The sequence below is a fragment of the Anolis sagrei genome, chromosome 1 (assembly GCF_037176765.1).
Source record: "Anolis sagrei isolate rAnoSag1 chromosome 1, rAnoSag1.mat, whole genome shotgun sequence".
NCBI lineage: Eukaryota > Metazoa > Chordata > Lepidosauria > Squamata > Dactyloidae > Anolis > Anolis sagrei.
The window spans coordinates 214327916-214350079 of record NC_090021.1 but is presented as its reverse complement, the minus strand read 5'-3'; the positions used below and the strand labels follow the sequence as shown (position 1 = coordinate 214350079).

The following is a 22164-nucleotide window of genomic DNA, read 5'->3' as shown; positions in this document are numbered from 1 at the left end:
GCCTCTATCAATCCATATAGGAGATATATAGTGGTGGTAGGGGATTGTTTATTGAGGTTAACAGATTGTTTGCAGGCCAGACAAGATGTCACCATGAGAGGTGTGTTGTCTTCCTGAGGGAAAACATCCAAAATGTATGATAACAGGGAGGCTGTTGAGACCCACCATTCCAGTGATCATTGTCCTTTCCTTTTGTCCATGTGGGAACCACAGTTGCTGTAAGGCATAATCTTCAGGGTATCACAAGAAAATATGAGACTCTGGTAGGAACCTGAAGGATTTTGAGGCACAGATTGTCATTTCATCTCTCTTCCCACTTGAAGGACATGGGCCAAGGAGGGATAGAAAAACAGTGGAGGAGAACAGTTGAATCTGCAAATGATACCACTGGGAACAATTTGGCTTCTTAAACCATGGCTTCTGTTTCATGATTCTTTTGGAAGGTGATGGGTTGCACATCATAGTAGATAGCAGAGATGTTTTTCTAAGAGACTGGCAAACTTGATCAAGAGGACCTTAAAACTGAGTTTTGTGAAGGAAGGTGATAGTATTCTTCAAAATAGGAGTTCATCAGATGCTGGGGATATTGCACCAACTGTTATAGAGAGACCTGGACAAATAGTTTAAGAACCCAACAATGGGAGGGGGGAAAGCTTTAAGCAGTTGGGGCAAGGGAGGATTAGATGTATTTACAGTAGTGCACAGAACATTGGAAATGAACTTGAACTCTTTACACAGTAACGCAAGGGTAACACAAGAGGCATCACTATAACTGGTAGGATGAGCCTCAGAATTGGAGTATTGAAATAGAGTGAAGAAAGAAAAGGCCAGTAGCATTATATGCCAAATATATTTACACCAGTGAAGAGATCTGTGACTTGAATTCTGAAAACCAGATTGAAAGCATCTGTGGAAAAAACATGGGGGAAAGAAATAGCAAGAGTCTAATACAGATAACCAAGTCAGGCTGAGGATTTAATTGTGCCTTCCGAGATCAGATGACCACACATTCAAAAAAAAAAAAGATGTGGTAGTAATGGGAAATGTCAACTATCCTAATGGTTTTTGGAAATCAAACTCTGCCCAGAATATCAGGTCCATCAAATTCTTAACTTGCCTTGCAGGTGTAATTGTCCAGAAGGTAGAAGAGGCAACAAGGGGATAACTTGTTTTAGATCTTCTAACAGTGCTGACCTGTTCAAGGGAATCCCCCATGGATACAAGAGTCATACTGTACATCGTTAATACTGCTTAGTTTAATTATTGTCTAATAAATCCTGTCTGATCTTGGAAACTAACAAGGGTAAGCCCTGGTTAGCTCTTGGTTGAGGGATTGGCAAAAAAAACCTAGGTTTTGTTGGCTGTATTTCAGAAGAAGCAACTGGCAAAGCTACCTCAGAGTAGTATTCAGTGTTACTTTACAACAATCATCGGATTAAAAAAATACAAAAATGCTAAATTTTGCACTATGTGGCACAGTTAAGATTTTTTTAAAAACTCTATTAGTTGCTCTTTCTCGGTTCTGTATAAAAGCGAGCACTACAGAGTTTATTTCAAATGACGAACCTGTGCTTAACAACCAGAAGTGTTTTTCTTTTGTTGATCTTGAATGTTTATCAGATCAAGACTTTCATATTGTGTAGGAGCAGTATGCTTAAGAAGATTCTTTTCCTTTATAGGTTGAAAACCTGCTCACGTTAATTTTTGCTCATACACTTCAATGAAGTGTTTGCTTCTTTCTAATTAAAGAAAGGGGGAGGGTTGTAGGAGAGAGAAAGAAACACTCAGTGTTGCATTAGAGAGGGTTGTGAAAGCACAAATATTTCAAAACTCCTCTTGAAAAGCAATAATTTTCTCGGTTTCTGGAGTGTGTACAGTGCCTCTTCAAATGTAGTGTGACTGTGGGTGTTCCCTGTCCTGTAGGTTTTCACTTTCAAATCTTTCTGTTTGTGTTGCCAGAAGGTAGCTCCCTCTTTTTAGATGCTGCTGAAAGCTAGCTGCCAATTAGTTGTTCACCTTGCTTCTGCTTACAATGGCTTCTTTTTCTCCCCCATCAACATCTTATCATTAAGAAATCTTGCTTGGTTTGTCAGTTCATCTTGCCAAAAGAAGTGCTGCTGGTTGTGATGCCCTGGAGTGAGCTTGCACATGAGCTGGCGCTTAGAGCCATTCATTTGTGGCTTCAGTATCTTCTTCCCTTCACTGTTTGGAAAGAAAGCACTTCTTTAGAACAGATGCCAAAGATGCTGGGGTGCCATGCTGCTTTTGTTACACCTTTGTCTCATCTTCTGATAAGATTCTGCTGTTTCTGTGAATGCATTAGCTTAGGAAGTTGAGGTCACCATCCCCTAGGCAGCTGACTGCAGCACCGCCTTTGTGGTGCAAGTAACAAGTGCCCCTTGTTCGGTATCTCATGTCTGACTGTGACAGCCTGCGGGTAGTGCTTGCTTGTATTGTGATTCTGCTGTGTATTGCAAACCAACCAGAGTTTATGCTAGGCCGGCACCTCAATAAAGCACACTGTAGATATTGTGAGATGATGATTTCCTCCTCACTGAGAGCACTGGTATGCCCTTATGATATCAACCCCAGAAGAAATTCCATTAAGCTATAGCAAAGTAACTGTTATACCTTGATTTCATGTAGCAAGTCCACCAAGTACATTCATTTGTAGCTCTTGTATCTAACAGAGTTTTTTAAAACATCTTGCATAAATTTGCATTCTGATTTTGTGAGATTTCATGTTTAAAATTCTTAGTTTTGTATGTACAGGTAGTCCTCAAAGACCTCATCACACTAGAGAATGAATCCACTTTAAATCTGGTTTCTGCCACCTGCAGAATTCTGGGGTTTGTAGTTTAGAGAGGAGCCTTTAACAGCCTCGCTAAACTACAAACCCCAGTATTCTGCAGGAGGCAGAAACCATATTTTAAGTGGATTCATTCTCTAGTGTGATGTAGAAAGATAGGTTTGTTATTGAGTTGAATATGCTGTGGACCTCATTTCCTGTCTCTATGATAATTGGATTTTGAAAATTTTGGCTTGTTGTAGAAACAATGATTGGTGCTAAAAGTTTCAGTGGAGACACCCCCCCCCCCCCGATAACTCTTTCAGGAGTGAATTTCCCTTCAGAGGGATAGATCTCTCGCACTTCCTGCTGTCTCACCCCTGTCCTTGACTATGAGTTATTATTTATAAGTCCGATGTTTGTAACTTAGGGGACTGCCTGTACATTGTTTAGCCATGGTAAATCTTTGAATTTGGCATGCATTGCCTGTAAATAAAGGGCTTTGCCCTCCAACAGATTGAAATCATTCACAATAAAGTAAATGATCAAAACATAGTAGAGGAGATATGGAATATGATGAAAGATGAATAAGCCTGTACTCTCAGGTGGCTTTTTGGTAACAAACCTCAGAGGTGACACTTTCAAATTGAGGACAAAGAGAAATATAAAGGGACCTACAACACTATTTTCCATCAATTCCTTATGAATATTGACCCTAACAACACTTACAAATCCAACCACCCTAAATTCTTAGTTCAGTGTGTTAAATTATTTGAATTCCTAATTCAGAACAACTTCTAAAAATAACTAGTGGATTTTGAAACAGAAAAAGAATATGTATTGTCAAAGGCTTTCATGGCCAGAATCATTGGGTTGCTGTGAGTTTTCCAGGCTATATGGCCATGTTCCAGAAGCATTCTCTCCAAATGTTTTGCCTGCATCTATGGCCAGGGAATTCCAGACAAGAAACAATCACAGCCAGTTAATCATTTCTCACCAGGATTCCCCCAGACAGTAAGCAGACAGACCTTGAAGCTGCAAGGCCATTAAATGTTGATCAAGGTGGTCGTTTGCAACATTCACACTTGCCTCAAACAGACAAGTGTTCTTTCTCCCACTCTGGACATTCCACAGATATATAAGCCCCAATTTCCTAGTTTCCAACAGACTTCACAACCTCTGAGGATTCCTGCCATGGATGTGGGCAAAATGTCAGGAGAGAAGGCTTCTGGAACAAGGCCATACAGCCTGGAAAACTCAAAACAATCCAGTGAAAAAGAATAGCTTGTAACAGATATGTCATGCTTCTTCTTTAAAGTACTCCATATTTTTCAACATTATATCATATTTTTACATGCCTCTGTAATATCAAACTGTTGTTTTAAGGTTCTACTATAGGATTGTTGAATAAAAATAAAGCTGAGAAATAGCTGTACAGTTAAAGCCACTGAGTACATTAATGAATGACCTGAGTATTTGAACTATTGACTGCCAACTGATGCTCTTAACTATTCTGTTAAGTACATGAAACTATAATGTGGTTAGAATCTAAAGCAGGGAAGAGCAACAGTGAGCAATTGTGGGGCTGCATTTGCCTCCAACAGACCTGGCTGTTCCCACAAAATCAAATGACATTCTTTGCACCTAATTTCCCCCAAAGCTCTTTACAGGACTTGGGGTCGTGTTTTGGGGCCTACTTTCAGGTCAGCTCTCTAGAAATAAATCCTTCTGAAGGATGGTTTCAGATATCCCCTCCCCTTAAAATTGTATGTATGGATGTGTTACAGAATCCTTTTTATGGGAAATCTTTCTTTGTGGATATTCCCTTCATACTAACTAGAGTATTGGGTATTATTTTGGAATATTTCAGAGCAAACATGTTTTTTGTTCAAAATTTTCAGGGAGGAAAGACTTGGGGAGGGGGCTGGTGGCCACAAAATGTCCATGGGGGCCTCATGCAGTTCATGGACCACTTTTTGTTAACCTCTGATTTCAGCAAAAGGGTACCATTAAAATACTATACTGCAATTGTTGCAGGGAATTTTTCTTTGTGGAATGAAGACATAGCTATTAGGTCACATGATAAAAAGATGGGATAGATTGGTGTTTGAATGGTACAGTGTCACTTTGCAAAGTATCTGCACTTTACCCACTTCCCCGGCCCTAAATTTCCCATTGGTCCAGCCCTCTCATATCTGTGCCTCAGGCCTTGCAAATAAATAGCTCCAGATCCCTCCCTGACCATCATGCAGGATCATGCTTGCTCTTTATCCACTTCTCAGGCCCTAGTTCACCTTGTTATATTAGCCCAACCCTCCCATAGTTATCGAGGCCCACTCTCGAATCTTGACCATAGGAAACTAAACTTGTCTGATGGAATTAGCACTGAACTGGTTTTTAATTTTAAATATGTATGACTGTTTTATAGTATTATGTCTTTGTTTATAATGATTACTTGTATATTTTTATGTTTATAATTGCAATGTTTGACCTATGCTGGAAACCACCCTGAGTCCCCTTGAGAAGATAGAGTGGTATACAAATAAAAGATTATTATTATTATTATTATTATTATTATTATTATTGCTTTAGCAATATTTGGCTTCAGAGGTCTTTGGTTGAGGAAAAAATAGTCATAGTATGGCTACGCATACAGTGTTTAAGATAGCGTGTTGTTCAGTATTAATGAATAGCGCAAGTAGCTTATCTTGAGGCCTGCATTATTTAAGTAGTTAAACATTTGGGTCAGAAAGGAATAGGTTTGACGGGTTTGCTATAAAAATCATTGCTCCACCTAATGGGAACATATAGCAAATATGTATGTTTCCACCTAATACTAACTGATTTTGTTTTATTTTAGATTTGAAGAAGACACTTGCTGTCTTGCTGGATAATATCCTGCAACGTATTGGGAAGCTTGAGTCTAAAGTGGAGAACCTTGTAATCAATGGCACTGGTGCAAACTCCACAAACAGCACCACCACTGCTACTCCTAGTTCAGGAACAGCTGAAAAGCTTAATGTTGCAGGTAGGTATGGAACATGCTGTATTTTATCTTTTCTTTATTTTCTAGTTTGAAATAAAGTGAATTCACTCAGTAGTTTCCAAACTTAGGCCTACAAGCATTGTTGGATAATGGCCCTGAGATTCTGTCTTAGTGTTTTCTGGGAGTCCTGGGAATTGAAATCCAACAGATTCTGTAGGGTCAAATTTGGAGAAAACTAGGTAATATATGAGTAAAATGGTAGTTCAGTACTGTTCCATGATAATGGACTTCAAAATACAGTTTCATTTACAGCTATTCTCTTTCCACTATGCTGAAATTGAAGACTTTATGGGTATTCTTTTTATGTACACTTAATACTTTAAGCACCATTCCCTTTACCAGCTATCGTGGTATAGAGGTTTGAGTTGGATTTGGACACTGGGAGACAGGATTTGATTTCCCCACTCAGCCATGAAAACCAACTGGGTGACACTTTAGAATAATACACTTTATCTCCCCCGGAGGGACACAGAGCGGAACACAGTTTACATATATAAGGTAAACATTCAATGCCTTTTTACACAGTGAACACTGAACAACAACATGCAATACACAGACAGAGGTAAAGGGCCTTCCCCATTCCATCTCCGGCATCTGGAGGTGATGCTCAACCCTGGCCATGGAGAGGTGCTCTTTTTTCATTTTTCCATGCCAAGGAGCCTGTTGTCCATAGACTTCTCTGTCCGTTACTGGCATATCTACATGGGGCTCCATTTTACCTCCCCACCGAGGCGGTACCTATTGATCTACTTTTGAACTGCTAGGTAGGTAGAAGCTAGGACTGACAGCCAGGAACTCATCCCAACTTGTGGCTTCGAACCACTAACCCTCTGAACCTTTTCCTGCAGCTAGCAATTTTAACTGCTGTGCTGCCGTGGCCCTGTGACCTTAAGTAAGTCACAATCTCTCATCCTCAGAGGAAGGAAGTCATGGGCAAATCCCCTCTGACCAAATCTTGCCGGGATAACTCAATGATAGATTCAACCTTAGTTTTGGCATAGATCAGAAATAACTTGAAGACACACAAGAACAGCAAGTGAGTAGTCCCACTGAATGTACTCAGTTGGGATATGCTTGTTCATGTGTGTGTCTGCAATTGAATTATTATGAACTTACATTGAACCCTGTTTTAAGTAGCATTTAAGCAGTGCATTTCAGGGATTCCACGCCCATTTGTTTATCTCATTAGTTAAGCCTATTAGCATTAAACCTCTATGGCTGAACAAAACAATACAATAAAAACAAGAACAAAAAGAAAATGGCCCCGGATGATCCCCCCCCCCCTTAACAAAGGTATGACAGGGTTGCCAAACTCTTGCTATATTTTTATGAAGAATAAAGGCCTCTGAGGCATGTCCCAGACATTGATCTTAAAGTATTATTCTGAGTTCCTGTGTCAGGAAGGGAGAGGAAGAATGAAGCTGGTTGTTGTGCTTAGTCAAGGTACTCAGTGAATACCGCCTCACATCTTCCATCCCGCAATGAAGCCTATGGGAAGTTCTAGTCCTCTACTCTCAAAAAGATTTCCACACCAATCTTAAAATCCCACCCTCCCTCCCAGATGTTTTAATACAGGCTAATAGAATTGTAACCATGTTTGGGTAGGAAATGGGGAGCAGGTACTGAAGAGATGAAAAAGAAGTGATTTTTTAAAATACAAACTAGTGTCAGAAGTCTATTTTCTGAATGTTGTTGTTGCATTTCTGAGTTTTCTTGGATGAAGCATGAATTCCCTTTTTTATAATTTTATATCTGTTTTGTGGAACACTCTGAGACCTGAAGCTGACATGGTTGAATCCTTAAAGGTGGACTTCATTAGTCAATGTCATCTCTTGATAAGTGAGAAACTTACAAAATATTTTCCATTAAGAATACTTAACTTTACCCTTTATCAGTAGTATGGCAAGCTTGTTTTGACTTCTTGTGAAATTTTGGGGGAAATGAAATAGTTTGCTATTTCTTGTCAGTTGCCTTTTGTTGTTTAGTTGAATAGTGAAATATTGCATTTCAGAATACAAAAGCTTTTTCAGAGCTTTCATGTTCTCTAGAAAGGCTGCTGACGTTGGCCTAATTCTGGTGCCAAGTGAATTCTTGGCTGTTTGTTCAAACATTTGAGATCCACCGTAGTGAAATCAGTTTGATTTTTCATCTGTTGAGATTTTGGGCTTCATTTAGATGCTAAAATTATATAATTGTTTGTACCCTCTCAGAGATATATTGTTATAGGGTAGGCTTGAAATACTTTCTTTAAAAATCACAACAGTTATATTTGCAGGCAGGATTCTTGATATTATAGGTCTGGTTATTGAATCTAACTCTGAAGTCTTCCATTAATCTTTTTCAGTGTTTTTTTTTCCAGTATTTAACCCACTGGGCCCCCAGTTGGCGCAGCAGGTTAAACAGCTGAACTGCTGAACTTGTTGACTGAAAGGTTGGAGGATCGAATCTGGGGAGTGGGATGAGCTCCCATTGTTAGCCCCAGCTTCTGCAATCTAGCAATTTGAAAACATGTAAATGTGAGTAGGTCAGTAGGTACTGCTTCTGTGGGAAAGTAACAGTGCTTCATGCAGTCATGCTGGCCACATGACCTTGGAGGTGTCTACGGACAATGCTGGCTCTTTGGCTTAGAAATGGAGATGAGCACCACCCCCTAGAGTTGGCCATGCCTAGACTTAATGTCAAGGGGAAACCTTTACCTTTACTTTATATCCATTTTGTTACATTTAATTCATGGACATTACCTAATCATTGAATGTTATGCTGAGTGCTATGGAATCTTGGGAGTTGTAGTTTGCAAGCCTCCTTTGCTAAATAATTCTGGTGCCTTACTAAACTACAACTTACAGGATTCATAGCATTGAGCCATGACAGTTAAAATGACGTCAAACTGCATTAAGTCTACAGCATCAATGCATCCATTGTTGAGCTTCACTGAATTAAAGAGAACAAAACTACCAGAGAACATCTCCTACCCATCCAAAAATATCTTTAAAATTTTGTCCTTCTTGACAAGCAGAAGCTATTTAATGGTATTCAATTAAGTGCCTGTTTTCATATCTAAAGAAGTGTGACATTCACACTTTAAGTTCTGGTTGGGAATTTGCATTCTGGTCCAGGCTTTAATATTAGCAATGTGAGTAAAGAAAATTTGTCTGTAGGCGATGATGTGTGACAGAGGTGGCATAGATCACTCTGAGCAATTTTCTTGTGTTACAGGTTTTTTTAACCTCCAAGGAACACTAGGAATGTGTTAAGTTTGCCATCTTTATATAAAATCTGCTATGTTACAATTAAATTGCCTTTTGATTATTAGGAAAGGTGATTAAAAGTTATAAATGGGAATACTAATTTTAAAATTTGAAATAGGCCTTCACAAAACATATATTCTCAAATTTTCTGGTCCCTGCAAGAAACAAGTGGCATTATTTAACCCTTGATTAGAACAGGCTGGGAATGTCCTGGGGTCAAAATGTGGAGTTTGTCAAATAATGCTTTGAGCTAATAGTAAAACTGAAGTACTAGAATCCGTATTTGCATGTATAAACTCATGAATAAGCCTAGAAATTTTACTCACACAATCTACCCAAAAAGCTAGGGCTGACTTATTCATGAGTCAGGGAAAGTATTTTAACGTAACTCTTTAAAAAATAGTATCTTTTTTTCTGAGCAGAGAGGCAAGAAGTGAGAGTTTTATCCATCCCAAGAGAACCTAAAAGAAACACAAATCCCATCTACCATTTCCATTGTCCCAATATCATGTTTTTGAATGCATTTCTGAGTGTCAGGCTGGGAAAATGGTAGCTGCAATCTGAGGTGGAATGACTCTTCACTTATCCACTAGTTATATCAAAATCCTTAATATTGACTCCCAAATCTGCCCTCAACTTATACATGAGTTTGACTTTTACACAGGTATATACAGTATTTCAATATGTAAGATTTTTTAAAAAAAAAGCTATGGATGTGTTTGTTATTGTGGTTTAGTTCATTCTTTGGAGGTTTTACTTAAGCTATGGAGGGTTGGTTTTGTATTTTGTTTTTTAGCAGTGGAGGTGGGGGGGTTTAATGGATTGTGAGAAATCTTTCTGCACTGTATGATAAAAGACCACTAGCTAAGTAAGGATTCAATCACTAGTTCTGCATGAGCTCCCAGGTTCAATAGTTGGCATGTTCATTTAATTGATTTCAGGTAGCAAACCTGGTGGAGAAAGACTAATTGCTTCTTTTTGCCACTCAGAATACATGGTGGATGGATCAGTGATCTGGCTTGGATGAAAGGAAACTGCTTTTTAAGACCAAATCACCCCTAGGCAGTATAACACGCCTGGGGAGATAATATTAACCATCTCTGCCTTATTATATTAATACTTTTAAAAAAATTATATTTTTATTGAACTCACAAACAAGCTTTCACAGTACTAAATTGATAAATTTGCTGGATTCACATCCTTGATTTTAGAGAAGAACTGTGACTTGATCTACTTTTCCTTCATTTTTAGTCTTTCTATTTAAAAATTAGACATTCTGCCAACCCAGCAGTTCGAAAACATGCAAATGTGAGTAGATCAGTAGGTGCTGCTTCTGCGAGAAGTTAACAGTGCTCCATTCAGTCATGCTGGCCACATGACCTTGGAGGCCTCTACGGACAACGCTGACTCTTCAGCTTAGAAATGGAAATGAGCATCACCTCCAGAGTCGGACACGGCTAGACTTAATGTCAGGGGAAACCTTTATCTTAACTATTTAGAAATTTCATTATATTACACAATGTTTTACTTGAATTTTTTCAAAATCTCCACACACAAACTCACTGTCATAAGTAAGGTGAGAAAACCTGGAAGAGGTATAGATCACTTTTCTTAACAATGTATACAACACTATGTGATAAACAAGAATGAGAAACATGAAGATTTAAACTTTTGGTTTTGAGAGAAATTATGTTACTTTTGAGATTGTCCATTTTTAGTCTCGGGCCTCTTTGAAACTACAAAGTTGTTTAGTAAGTTAAGGAATAGGAGAAAAGATGGCATAATTCTGCTACCACAAAAAGCCTTGCTGTATGATATTAAACCTATGCATTACATTTTCTTCCATGTGTATTAGTTCATTCTTGAGGGTGCCAGTCTTTAAATGCCATTCAAAAATGTCAGGTGAAGAACAGGATTTCACAGACTCAAGCAACAACCAGGTTTTCTCCTGATATTTTGGACTTCAGCCTAACTCATCCTTAGCTGAATAATGTTCAGGAAGTTCAGTCATAAGTTATGTATTACCTTTAAAAATTGCACATGAATCGTTCTCCTGAAAATACAATGATTTGGTTGTACTGAAAGATGTGTGTGTTCTGGCTGCCAGTTTTTACATGCTTAGTGGAGTATTTTGCCTCAGCGCTTTTTATGTATTACATTTCTGTTGTCTTACTGGCAGATGACGCCATGAATTTCCATTCATGTGATGTCCTTCACACTTCAGAGAGCTAAGTGTTCTACATTGCTTCTTTGAAAACAAAAAATTCCTATGAAGCAATTCAATTATCCCCATTTTATGAAATGGGAATTGACATTGATGGAATAATGGCCTGCTAAAGGCTTGTAGCTGAGTTTTTGTAGCCTTAGTAAGTACTTCGAAGCTTTGAAGCTTCAAGTTAAACAGTGATGTAATTCCAATAGAACACTGCCTTTTTGTAATTCAAGAAGTGGTTTGCATTTGGTAGAATCAAGTCTAGGATCTTACATGATCCATAGCAAAATTGCAAAGCATGTGATTCTCCAGATGTTATTGGGCAGCAACTGTGAGAAGCCTTGAACAGTATAGCCAGCAATGAGTCAACACTAACTTACACTGCAAAAGATGGGGGGCATTTGGCAAAACATTGCTGAGACCAACATGATTTGGGTGGTGGACTAGGACACTGGGAAATCAGGATTTAAATTCTGCTTGGCTATGGAAAGCCACTGGGTGACCTTGGACAAGTTACGGCCTGTCAACCTCAGATGAAGGCATGGGCAATCTCCCCCTGAATACATTCTAACAATAAAACCCTGCAACAGAAATGACTTGAAGGCATACAATAACAACAAAAAGAAATTCCTTGTTGCTCTGTAATTTTTCCAAAATAACGAGGTTCACAGTTAAGATTTTTCCCCAGGCAGTATGCCAGCAATGCATAGGTGGAGCCATCCAGCAATGTACTTACTGTCCCCCCCCCTCCTTTTTTTTTTGGCTTTTAGTGTGCACAGTGTTCCACAAGTCATTTCCATTCTTTACCAAAAACAATAATAATTCGGAGTGGAAATAATCATTTTTAAATAGATGTAAAGTGAGTGTTGCAATTCCTCTTAAGTCCTGTATGTGGCTGTGAAATACAGCAACTTTACATTAACATACCCATGTCAGACCTTTTAAAATAACCTCAGGTGGAAGAGCTAGTTCTACATTGCCTAGGCAGCCAAGCAGGACTACTTGTAAGCTTATGAAACTGTGTTGCTGCAATCACACTGTCAGACCAGGAGTCTGCAGTATGCCCCAGGGATTACCAACTTTGGAGGATCTGAGGCCATCCTTTCCGGTTTTAAAAATAATTGTCAGGTTTTTGTTGTGTTGTTGAAGGCTTTCTTGGCTGGAATCACTGGGTTGCTATGAGTTTTCCAGGCTGCATGGCCATGTTCCAGAAGCATTCTCTCCTGGTGTTTCACCCACATCTATGGCAGGCATCCTCAGAGGTTATGAGGTGTTATGGAAACTAGGCAAGTGAGGTTTATATACCTCACAATCTCTGAGGGTGCCTGCCATAGATGTGGGTGAAACAGTAGGAGATGTGGGTGAAATAGCAGGAGAGAATGCTTCTGGAACATGGCCATACCGCCTGGAAAATTCACAGCAACCCAGGTTATTGTTGTGTTTTTGAACAAGATTAGGCTTGTGTCGCTAAAATGGAGTTGTTTCTACAGAAGAATGTACATCTTGAAGCTTTCTGTGGATGCAATTATCCCCCTTTTGCCAACTAATAAGGACAGCTCCATGAACTGCAATAAAACTTATATGGGGCCCAAGTGTGGTAGTGTCCCCATTCTGCACTTATACTTCTTTCTGTGAAAGACTGCCCTAATTTCCTGCTCTTTTCTAACTTCATACCTACCTGTTCTGTACCAGAGCTTAATAGTCTTCCAAGCTGCCTAACTCAGCTGCACGTACTCTTCTAAGGTTCTTTCAATAGTGGATTGCTTGTGCTAATACAAGCTAAGGTTTAATCATGTCTCTGGCAATTATATATTTATGTGCCTCTCTGTAGAATTAGGGGCTTTTCATCAGTAGATAGTTTCATCCTAGAAATCTAATCAAGGGATAAGAAATCCAACTTAGAGTGGAAAGATGAGATCTGTTTCTTTAAAAAAGCAATTCACACTGGTGACGGCTGTGGACCAGGATGACTTTTGTAAAGGATTGGTGATTTCTTGGACCATACAGACATCTGTGGTTACCAGTTTTAAAAAGTGCTATATATTACTTCCAATCTTAAAAACATTCAGCTCTTACTAGTTTCTGAGACGCAATGAGCAGAGCGCTAGTACTGTGCATTCCTGCTTTCAGGCATCCGGTGGGTCACTGTGTGAATAGATACTGCACTGAATCGGCCTTTGGTCTGCTTTAGCATGACTCTTCTTATGATCAGACAAGTTAAGAGACAGAAATAGACAGTAGTCCCAAGAGGCTAGGGAGGAGCTTGTGTCATCCATCAGTGAATCACAGCTCTTTTGCATGTATGAGGTGCTTTGTTTCGTAAAGCTCCATTGGAAGGGATTGTTTTGCATAGGTGTAGCCAGTGAGTGTCTTCAGTGTGGAGCAATGCCAGATACCAGTGAAACTGTTTGATGTGCAGAATCATGTGCTGACAGAAGGAGACCCAACACTAGGTCTTTGGAGGTCTGTCATTTGAGTCCTCTTTCTCCAAACCCGCACACACACTCCTTACATATTCTCTTGTTGATTTCTCTTTGGATATCTGTTTTATTTTCTTGGATTGCTGCCGGTCTTTGGCAAGAATGGGGAAATCAGGAACACTGAAACCTGCTTGAATGGTTTGTCATGACAGACGATTGTTCAGTCTAAACCACATAAGAAAAACCAAGGTGAGCTGTAGGTGGTCCATGGTCAGTGTTTGGGAACTGACAGGGAGGATTATTATGCATTATTTCAGTAAATAAGGCTGCAAGCTCAGCGGGGCTTTCTTTGTTAGAGGATAGTGGACAAAAGGAATTTCATTTCATTTATATCTAAAAGCCATTAATGCTGAAGTTGGCATGGAGCTGGAAAGCATTTTACCTGCTCATTCAAAAAGAAAACGTTTCCATCATTCATATGACTTTTTGCCTAAATCCTTTTTTGTGACTTGAAGGGAAAATCAGTATACTATATAAATAAGAAAAGAGGGCTCAAAGGAACTATTAGTGCAGCTTTAGCAGCTATGTAGATTTCATCTCAGAACACTTTGTTTCCAAGACAGAAATAGTTTTGACTTGGAAAGGGTAAAACACTATAGATTCCACTTAAATGCTCCACCAATTGAAGGGGGCACCTTATTCTGCTTAATGGAAGCCCACCCTGACAACACAAACTTGATAATTGACTTTTTATGTGATTTTTAAAGAATCCTATGCTTACATGAATTTTTAATTTATACTATCTTCAGTCTCTTAGCCTGGTTTAGAAGTATCTTCTTGTTTGTATGAATATTCCTGTGATTCTTAATTTCCGTGACAAAAGCAAATTTTCTTAACTTCAAAATTGTATCTTTCTATTTCTGCCCCGTACTACTCATTATTTCCATCAGTGTGGGATCAAAGACATGAAGAGAGGCTGATAAGAAGCCACTATTGGGTCAGGTTGTTGTAGGTTTCTTGGGCTGTATGGCCATGTTCTAGAAGCATGCTCTCCTGACGTTTTGCCTGTATCCATGGCAGGCATCCTCAGAGGTTGTGAGGTCTGTTGGAAACTAGGAAAACTGGGTTTCTATATGTGTGGAGAGTCCAGGGTGGGAGAAAGAACTCTTGTCTGTTGGAGCTAGGTGTGACTGTTTCAATTGGCCACCAAATGCTAATCAAGATGGCCAATTGAAACATTTACACCTAGGTCCAACAGACAAGAATTTTTTCTCCTACCCTGGACTTTCCACACCTATAGAAACCCAATTTTTCTAAAAGGTTCATGAAGGTTGTTCTCAATTTCTGGTTGTCTGACTATTGGTTTCTTTCCTACTTTGGTGGCAAGGTTGGGTTTCCCATTCTTCAAGAGCTGGTGTGCTATCTGATCTGCCTTTATGTTGGCATGGGTATTAGTTTGTGTGGGATCATTGCTCAACCGTCTTAGGAGCCTCCACACCTTCTGGCTGCTCTTATCCATGTCGACTTCTGTTATCACCTTTATCCACTGTTCTTTCTTGGCTTCAGAGATGGAAGACAAAATGCTCTGCGCTGCCTGAAGAGTTTGTTCACTAAATGGGTCTTCATTGTGGAGCCTGTAATAGTTTTCCAACAAAGCAGCTGTTTCAGGAGTAATGTCCTGAAGGTAGTGGGTTCTGCAGCCTCTTGATAAGAGGCCCATGAGCAGGTTTTCACTATTTCAATAAAGTGCTCGTATTCCTCAGGAACTGGCATGACTGATATGATCATGTCATCTAGCATGTCTGAGAATTTAGTCCAATTTGCCTTTCTGAACTTGAATCTTCATTTGTAACTGATCATCAAATATTGGACATATTTATAATTGGTAGATTATTCTTAATTTTCAAACATATAGAATGATAAGAGTTAGACATGACCACATGAGGCATCCAATCCAGCCCCTGCTATGCAGGAAAAGCACAATGAAATCACCTCCGATAGATGGCCATCCAGCCTCTGTTTTAAAGTTTCCAAGGTGAACAGCTCTTACAGTCAGAAAGTTCTTCCTAATGTTCAGGTGATGGGAGATGACTGAAAGGCATACAATAACAACAAAAAGAAATGCCTGGTTGCTCTGTAGTTTTTCCAAAGTAACGAGGTTCACAGTTAAGATTTTTTCCCCAACAGTATGCCAGCAATGCATAGGTGGAGCCATCCAGCAATGTACATTTGTGTTATGAAGAAAAGTCCTCATACTGAACTGTATTTTATGGTATGCTGGAAGGAAAGACTGTATGTAAAAGAAATGTAGAACACATGAGCCAATTTCTTGTCCTAAAAGTAAATTAGAATTGTCTTCCTGCTGTGTAGTTTGGATCGACAATGGAACAGACAGTCTCAAAAGGTGATGAAATTTCCATCTCTGAGGAATTTTAAGCATTTTTCAAGAGTTTTTAATTGTTTATTTCTGCATGGCAGAATGGGATTGGACCACATTGTCGTTGGAGTCACTTCCAACTCTAAGCTTCTATCATAAGGAAATGAAAACAAATTTTTCTAGTTGCAGTTTAAAAAATGAGAGGTGATGGGAGGCAAATCCAGTTTTAGTTCCATTGAGTATGTCCACTGAGATGAATGATAGTTGTTCATTATCACTTTCATGAGTCTTATTGATTTCAGTGGATCTACTTCTTTGGTGACTAATGCTGGACTTAATCCAATTACTTTGATGAAATTCTGCTCACTCTCATGCAGTTTTCAAGCCACCCTTTTTAGTCTGCATGACAACCCTCAGATGTGTATGTTGAATAGTTGGTGGAGGTGTTCTGTCTCTTTTAAGAAAAAATGTCTTTCTGGAAATTATAAATAGCTTGTAGAAAGGCCACTCTCCAGTCAGACCTATGACAGAAAAATCTATAATGAATCCCTTGCAAACTTCTCTTTGAATTAATTTACAGATTTTATAGTGAAGGACGAGTGTAGGACTGGGCTAAATTAGTGACCTTACATCGTTCCCCCCCCCCCCCGTGTTTTCTAAAGCAGTAGTCAAAATGTCAGCTGTCTACCTCATACTCATCAGATATTGGCTTAAAGGATTTTCATAATTACTGTGCTTCTGATTGACTTGACAGTGACCACTGCTGGTGCTCTATTTGCCGTCTCCTCTGCCCTTTCATGTAGTTCCAAGGCCTGCAAAGGCAGAGGGGCAGCGCTTGTCAAACACAGCTTGCCTTGGTAAACCCCCATTCATTGTGGTCCTCTTCATAATAGCTTCCAGCTGAGTCAATATTATCCAGAACATCCGTAAATAGACCTTGGTGTGCATCTATATTCTCTCTATAACAGTGACATGATCTTGACATAATTTCTTTAGCATATGTGCTGTGTTCACAAGATCTTAGCAATAGCGTTTGGTTTGTTGTTTCTTAATGCTTTGTTATGTCTTCTGTCCTGTCACTGCCTACACTAATTCTGTATAGTATTTTGACTACGCTAGCATTTTGCAAGAAGCCAAAGCTCGTTCCATACACCAAGAAAAGCATAGTTGTGAAATGACTACTATATTTGTGTTTTGGGTTGATACTCATATACCTTAATATGTGAACGTACCTTACTAAGTGAATAGTAAGCCAAGTACATGTCTTGTTTGATTACCTTCATATTTCATACCTGGAAACTACTCAGAGAGCTTCTGTATGAAGAGGCTATAGGCTCAATAAATAAATATGTTTACCAAAGTACTACAGTGCTGCCCAGTGAAGCATCACAGAAAAAGTACAGCAAACCTTGAGAATACAACGGATACAGTAGGTTACAGTAGGTTACAGCCTCTTATCAATTACTGAATATCTTTGCATCATGTTTTCCATCACCTATATCCATGTCATCTAGACACACTTCATTGCCTCCAACTCAGTGGTACGCCAGGAAGCAGAACAAACTCTGAAAACTGATGATTATGTCTGCTACCCAAGTCATTTCCCACAGATTGATTTGAGTTTCATTAGAAATGCAAGATATGCTAGCTGGAAACTGAGAATCCTTGGGAATCCATCTGATACCATAAGACATAAATAGGTTCTCCGGTTCTTTCAAGGAATAAACCACACCCAGACCCAGCAAATGGCATGATTATAATAAAGAAATCAAAAATAACTTCTTTGTTGTCATACAATTGAAGTTCAGAGCAGCTAGGAAGACATGGTTGTATTGAATCTGTCCAAATAAGATGACTGTGACATTCTGTGGAAATTAGTTTAGTCAGCTAGACCCCTACTCTTAGTCATCTAGACCCGAGCACTAGGTTTCCATTCATATAAATATATTACCTACGTCCCTTTTCAAATTCCTTTTGGTTGATAACAAGTAATGGGAGATGTCTCAAGTGTCAAATACTAATCTTTTGACCAGTAGCAGCTGGTGGCATTTATTTCAGTAGGGCAGTACATCTACTTTGATTTTAGAGGCGAAGAAATATCAAACATGCTGGACCTAAATTAGTTTGGACTAAAACTTGGAGCAGATCGCTATCCCACTGACATGGGAACCACTCTCTGCAACTAGCTTAACCAAACTATCTGTCTCTCTCTCCTCTCCAGTAATGTCACTAGGCGTGGTGCAGATGGTGTGCATTGCACTGGGTGACACCAAATTATATTTTTATGCGAAGTTTTATTGTTTATAAGAATATCCCTGTAGTTAAGATATAACTACGAAAATATATTTCTAAGTCCATTTACTTACATGTACTGTATCAAAATACCAACTTTTTGAACTTTCAAATGTACATGTGTTCCAGTCAGAGTTATCATTATTACCTAACAACACTGACACTTTGAATCATGTAATTTTGACTGCAGGTGCAACAAGCACATGCTGTTGTGTTCATTGCTGCTGATCTTTATAGTTGCTAATTTTCTTAAATGTTCTGGTATTTTAGCTACAATATTATGGTATGGTGTGGTCTGGTTCAGAAAGAGGCCCTGAGATTGACAACATGAGTTAAAACACAAAGTGACACTAATTTTAGTGGTGCCACTGTTTCTCTGTGTTCTTTCATATCCATAAATACAGTAATAAAGTAAATGTATATTAGTTTTAAAATGACGTGAATATTTAAGATCTGTTATTTACCATTGAGGTATTCCATTCCCAACATGAAATGTAATGATTGCTACACTTTTAATATAACCTGGTTACAAAGCTAGTTGTACTTTGTTATAATAAGAATTTATTTCCATTAATTCTTAATAACCTCTCCAGTCTGTGCATACTTGTTGCATATTGAGTTTTATTTTTGCTCTGGCTTCATGGCCTTCTTCCAATTTCCCAGCAGGGAGAGATGGCAGCATTGAATTTTAGAACTCAATTGGCATTTCACTGGTGACTCATCTGCATGGCAAACTAGGGTGGAAAACTTCTCATAACATGAAAAAAAACCCTGTTTTGATGTATGCAGTATTACTGGATTATTTTATGACTCTTTTTCTCCTTTAGATCTTATTAATGGAGCCCAGGAACAGTGTGAGCTGCCTCCCATGGATGGTTTTCCCCACTGCGAGGGCAAAATTAAAGTAAGATTAATATCGTATTGCATTTCTTATTTTACAAAACAAGCAAACCCAACTTGGTGATGGGAGGTATTATGTAGGTACATAGATTGAGGTTACCAGTCCAAAATGACCGAAAGACAAGGAGTCTCCATGTCCTCCAAGATTTATTTTGGAAGGTTTGCAGGACTGGGATGGATTTTGAATCTTGGGAGAGGAGAAGACACACGGCAGAGGTGAAACTTACATATCACTGGCTAGGACCTTATATAAGTCTTTAAATGATACTGTTTTTAGGAAGTGTTAAGCATATGAACAGACACATGGCATGGATTGATAAGTGCTTCAGGTAATCAGAATTTTTCAACTAATTAGAACTGAAATGTTCTACTGTGTGTTGTGTTTTCAAGCAACACAAATCTGTTTGAAGATCCTTTCAGACCTTAAATTTACAAGGAAGTTGGCATCAAAGTATAAAGACATTTTGTTCTTCAACATCTCGTGTCTGTATATTCTGGTTTGGCATGAGACGTTCTCAGGGAGAATAATTATGCAGATATATTACACTTAATTGTAAAATGTTGCTGTCTGTAATATATTTACATATAACTTGATAAGTTAACACTTTATGTAGGGGGGTTTTATACTGATGCAAATTTTGACAAGACAGAGCAATAATGCTGGGGGGCAGAACACAAAAAGCAAGTACATTTTGCAGAATTGCAATGGGATCCACAGCACAGTGCCCTGATGGCTGTAAGCAATTCTTTCCCTATACTTTCATTTGCAATGTGCCATGTATTGTGATGGGAACTGTCTTACCGAATAGTAAAGTTGATCATCTACTTCCTTTGTGAAATCTTCACAGGGTGTAGGAATTATTTCATGCTGCTGACTGAAACCTACACTGAAATTGTTTCTTTTCTAGCCACCCCCTGAGTCTTACGTCTTGCAGTTGCACTCAAAAATCTCTCACTGACTGTATTGTTTTTCCTTCTAGTGGATGAAAGATATGTGGCGATCCGATCCTTGTTATGCAAGTTATGGTGTGGATGGGTCCACATGCTCCTTCTTTATTTACCTCAGTGAGGTCAGTACATATTTACTGTAATGATATGCAACTTCTACAACAACAACCTGGTGGGAATTGGTTTTTTAAAGAGAGTTTAAAGCCCTGTTGTTCTGGCAGAATGAAGAAAAGCTCTTTCTTTGACGCAGACACGGAATAATTTGTAGCCCTCCACAGGTTGAACTCCAGCTCCCATAATCTGTCATCATTAACTTTACTAGCGAATGGGAGCTGCAGTCCAACTGTATCTTAAAGGGTACACATTTCCCATTCCTGCTTTATGGGATTTTGGCAAGCACACAATTTTCTGCCAACCATTTGCTGATATATCCAAACCTAAGCAAACTCTGGTTACTGTTCTAATAGACTTTTCATATTAAGATATATACAGTTAATTCAACAGATTTTAGTAGGTTAATTGGAAATTTGGCTTTTAAAAGGCTATGTGTTGAAATTAATTTAAAAGCAAGCATTATTTTTATCTGAATTAATTAAGAATTAAGTTATTCATCAAATTAATTATTATTAATAATAAGTTATTCAAATTAATTAATTAATAGTAATAGTAATAATAATACTTTATTTATAGACTGCCCTATCTCCCCGGATGGACTCAGGGTGTTTTCCAACACATTTGGCAAACATTCAATGCCAACAAAGAGACATATAACAGATTACATCAAAACGTTCTGAGTTACTTTCCTGGACACACAATTGGCCTCTTTGCGGCATTTAGAACAAGCTGCCTGTATTCCCCCAGTGTTTTGAAGAAGAAAAAATGTAATTTTTGGTGTCAATAAATAGTAGGGAAATGCAGATAGAAGTTCTTTAGCTCCTTGTGGTCATCAAATTAATTAATTATGTAGACAAACAAAGTTGTATTGGATCACATGTCAGACACTTCCTAAGTTTCTAAGACTCTGTGATGTATTGACAAATAATTATTATTATTATTACTTCTGCGGGGATTCATGTGGAATCAGTAGCTAAAGAAAAGAAGGGAAGATTAGGAGATGATCTGTTATGAGGGAATGGGAAAAAGGGAAGCGAGAGGTGGAGTTTTGGTGATTCCATGGAAAAAAATGGGTTTTCAAAAAATTGTGCAGCTGTTCCCTTCCATCCAAAGATCAAAACACTGGTGTTGACAGGGGAGAGGGACAAAATAACATGTGATTTTATGCATTCATTCTTGTAAGACTTTCAGCATAAATAATTTGAATACCTGTTTAGAATTAACTTAATTTTCATAGTGTTCTTCTTTCAGTGTAGATGCCAATTAGTTTTAAGCTTGTTAATTCGTCACATCTCTGTATTATTGTTTCTTATAAAGGGTTTCTAGAAAGTAGCCATTGTATTGTTCTTCTCATAGTAGTGTAACTAACAGAATTTTAATATGTATTACCTAGTATTATTTACATTAGACAGCTGCAAATAAATTAAACTTGTTTTTGTTTTTGTTTTTTCATGTCAGGAGTGACTTGAGACACTGCAAGTCGCTTCTGGTGTGAGAGAATTGTCTGTCTACACGGATGTTGCCCAGGGGACATCCAGATGTATTACCATCCTGTGGGAGGCTTCTCTCATGTCCCTGCATGGGAAGCTAGAGCTGACAGACAGGAGCTCATCCTGCTCCCCAGATTCAAACCACCAACTTTTCGGTCAGCAGTCCTGCTGCCGCAAGAGTGTAACCCATTGCGCCATGAGGGGGTTCAGTTAAACTAGTTGATGTGCAGTCATTCAAATATAAAGCAATATTAGAAAATACAATCAGGTTCCAAATGCTACTGTTTATACTTTGGAAGTCTTTCCATGTGATAGATAGAACATGCTTT

The 22164-nt window shown here is 38.6% G+C and overlaps 1 protein-coding gene across 3 annotated transcripts in view; it reads left to right on the top strand.

Annotated features, from left to right (window-relative positions):
* MGAT5 (alpha-1,6-mannosylglycoprotein 6-beta-N-acetylglucosaminyltransferase) overlaps positions 1 to 22164 on the top strand; it is a 144175-nt gene that overhangs the window by 73066 nt on the left and 48945 nt on the right. For all 3 annotated transcript variants that reach the window (XM_067473042.1, XM_067473043.1, XM_067473045.1), the window contains exons 3-5: positions 5649 to 5816; positions 19211 to 19287; positions 20264 to 20353. In XM_067473042.1, the coding sequence (XP_067329143.1) occupies positions 5649 to 5816; positions 19211 to 19287; positions 20264 to 20353 (335 nt within the window). The remainder of the gene's footprint in view (positions 1 to 5648; positions 5817 to 19210; positions 19288 to 20263; positions 20354 to 22164) is intronic.